General features: G+C 44.6%; 1 protein-coding gene across 3 annotated transcripts in view; it reads right to left on the bottom strand.

Moving 5' to 3' along the window:
* Thap1 (THAP domain containing 1) overlaps positions 1–2,779 on the bottom strand; it is a 6,265-nt gene that overhangs the window by 2,601 nt on the left and 885 nt on the right. Inside the window, exons 1-2 of one of the 3 annotated variants that reach the window (XM_028768332.1) lie at positions 1,546–2,002; positions 489–684 (exon numbers count right to left, since the gene is read on the bottom strand). The exons of 1 other annotated variant lie outside the window; for it this stretch is intronic. In XM_028768332.1, coding sequence (XP_028624165.1) covers positions 489–684; positions 1,546–1,613 — 264 coding nt within the window. In that variant the 5' untranslated portion in view covers positions 1,614–2,002. Of the gene's footprint in view, positions 1–488; positions 685–1,545; positions 2,003–2,779 lie in introns of those variants that run through there. One more of the 3 variants, XM_028768331.1, reaches the window with a different exon arrangement.

Here is a 2,779-nt window from a genome sequence, read left to right as displayed (position 1 = left end):
AGAGAGAGAGAGAGAGAGAGAGAGAGAGAGAGAGAGAGAGAGAGAGACTGAGACTGACATAGGGGGATGAGAGGGTATGAGGAGACCGCTTGACGTGGGTGTTGGGAAGCAAAGTCAGGTCCTCTGGAAGAGCACTACATACTCTTAACCACTAAGCCCCCAAAGAAGTTACTGCCAAATGATAGGTTTCAGATACACTTGTTTTCTTAACCCTTCCCTGATTCACCCATAAACACATTAGCTTCATAAATTAAAGCAGCATTCACCCAAAGCCAATGCTCATGACAGTAGAATTTGGAAGGTAGAGGCAAGAGGATCAGGAGTTCCAATTCAGCATCAGCTATAGAGCAAACTCAAAGCCAGCTGGGACTACTTAAGACTCTGCCTCACACAAGGGATGGGAGGGGAAGAGAATGGAGTGCAGGAAAGAAAACAGAACGGACTGGGAAAGGAAAAAACACCAATCTAGCATTACAAACCCAAATTACCTTCTCATGTGGCTCGATATAGAGAAATATTGTGGGCACAGCGTTCTCCTTCAATAACTTGTTGTTGCACTCTCTCTTAAAGCAGTCTGGAGTAAAGTGCTCAGAACAGATACTGCTGTACTTAGTGGGCTTGAAGTTTTTTCTTTTAACAGCTGCCTCCCACTGTTTACAAAGACTGGGGCGAGTAAGAGGAAACCTAAGAAGACACAATTCAGTTCTCTGACTTTACTGTAAAAAAATAAAAGGCCCCCTCCCATTCTCCTGTGTATTAAAGAACTACCTTACCCCACACTAAGAAGAATCTTAACATACTGATTGGGAATCAGTTCTGGTTACTAGTCTCACTGAGTATGCTTTACCTTTTCATAATGAAGACACTTAACAGTTCAATTAAAATAGTGATGCAATGCCGGGCGGTGGTGGCGCATGCCTTTAATCCCAGCACTTGGGAGGCAGAGGCAGGCGAATTTCTGAGTTCGAGGCCAGCCTGGTCTACAGAGTGAGTTCCAGGACAGCCAGGACTATACAGAGAAACCCTGTCTCGAAAAACCAAAAAAAAAAAAAAAAAAAAAATAGTGATGCAATTATACTCATACTTTTACTAGCAATTTTGTGTCTTATAGAAAAAAAATTGGACATATGTCTATATCCTGAAGTAAACTTCTACTTTTTTTAGTCCAACAAATAGACTACATTCTGACAGCCTGGATTATGGACAAGTGATAAAGGAGTTAAGGACTTTATTTTATTGCTTAATTCAGTGTACAGGATGGGGAACCTTTATATTTATTGCCACTATGCTTTTCTATATCAAAGACTTGGTGGGAGAGGCTAGAGGGATCAGAAAAAGCTGAAGAAGAATGTTTCAATTTATTTTTACTATTCCACCACATAAGGTATGTCAGACCTTGATCATCATTTTTTTTTTTCATTAAGACCTAACCAATCTTCGTGTTAGTGTTTATTCTTTACACGGACAGCTTTCTCCTCTGCTACTATATACAGGCTGGAAAAACATTCCTAAAAGGAAGTATAAACCACTGTGGGAACTTCTTACACATCGTAGTATCTCGTCTCCTGGAATAGGAGCACAAATTCTGAACTGTCGAGCACGATCTTTGCCATTTACTGTTCTTAGATAAGGAATAAGACTCATGTTTTTATTTTTTCAATATCCAGCAGTTGAAACGGTATTTTCGATGTGTGCCATTTTTAACTAGTCTGTATATTTGAAGATTCCCTGGGCCATCTTAATAAAGCATAGGGAAGGGGGGGTGGCAAGTCGAATGCATGTCCCTGTCACCATTTCCTGATCAATTCCTACATTCTGAGGATGCATGAAATTTCAATCAACCAAGTCGTTGTTTAGGATATATTCTATCCTCTTCCCACGGAGAAAACAGCATACAAGCCTTACTCTCTAGCAAACATTATTAAACATGAACAGTAGCACTCTCCCCAAAACCTGAGAGAACATTTCAAAATTTGTTTCCGTAATTGTTTTGCTATGGATAATTTGCATAATTTACCAGTGGATCTGACTTCTTAGCTATCATCTGCATACAGTCAGGAATTCTTCCAAAACCTAACATAAAACTTGTAATAACGAATTTAGCTGCCTAAAAAATAATGTCACATTCTGTGGGCCGTTAGCATTGTTAATAATCACCATCCGTAACGTTAATTCTATCTATCGCATTCGGCTTTCTTCTTTCAAGAGAGGATTTTTCAGCCTTGATTCTTGTTTGCTGCACCCACCAAGAACGAGCCCTGACAGCTGTGGGGGAAAGCCGGTATCAGCTCCCATTAACCATTAGAGTAACGTGTACGCTATCGTCTCATTATTACTGTGTGTTGAAAGATGGGGGTTCATCTTGACAATACCAAGCGCCTCCTCTAGAACCCACAGACGCTTAAAGGTTGGTTCTTGGAAACGAGGTCTAAAAGTCCTCCCTGGCATCCTGGTCGGACGCCAACACGCAGCCGTCCTGCTTCCCTCCTAGCAACGACAGCGAGGTCGGAGACCCGTCTTCCTCCTAGGCGTTTCCAGTCTATCCCCGCGGGCCCTGTCCATAACACGGCTCGGGACGACATCCGGAGGGCTGCGAGAGCCTTCGAGGCGTCGCTCGCACGCCGGAAAAACCCTGCACGAGCGCGAAGGCGCGCTCGCGGCCTCGGCCGAGCCCGGGCTAACGGAGGCGACGCGCGCCGGGAACGCGCAGCCCCGGGTCCCCGCCCCGCCCCCGCCGGCCGGCCGGCCTCGTCAGCCGCCCGAGCCCGCCGGCCGCCCC

This window comes from Grammomys surdaster, unplaced genomic scaffold, assembly GCF_004785775.1.
Source record: "Grammomys surdaster isolate TR1022 unplaced genomic scaffold, NIH_TR_1.0 185, whole genome shotgun sequence".
NCBI lineage: Eukaryota > Metazoa > Chordata > Mammalia > Rodentia > Muridae > Grammomys > Grammomys surdaster.
This window is presented reverse-complemented; position numbering and strand designations above follow the sequence as displayed.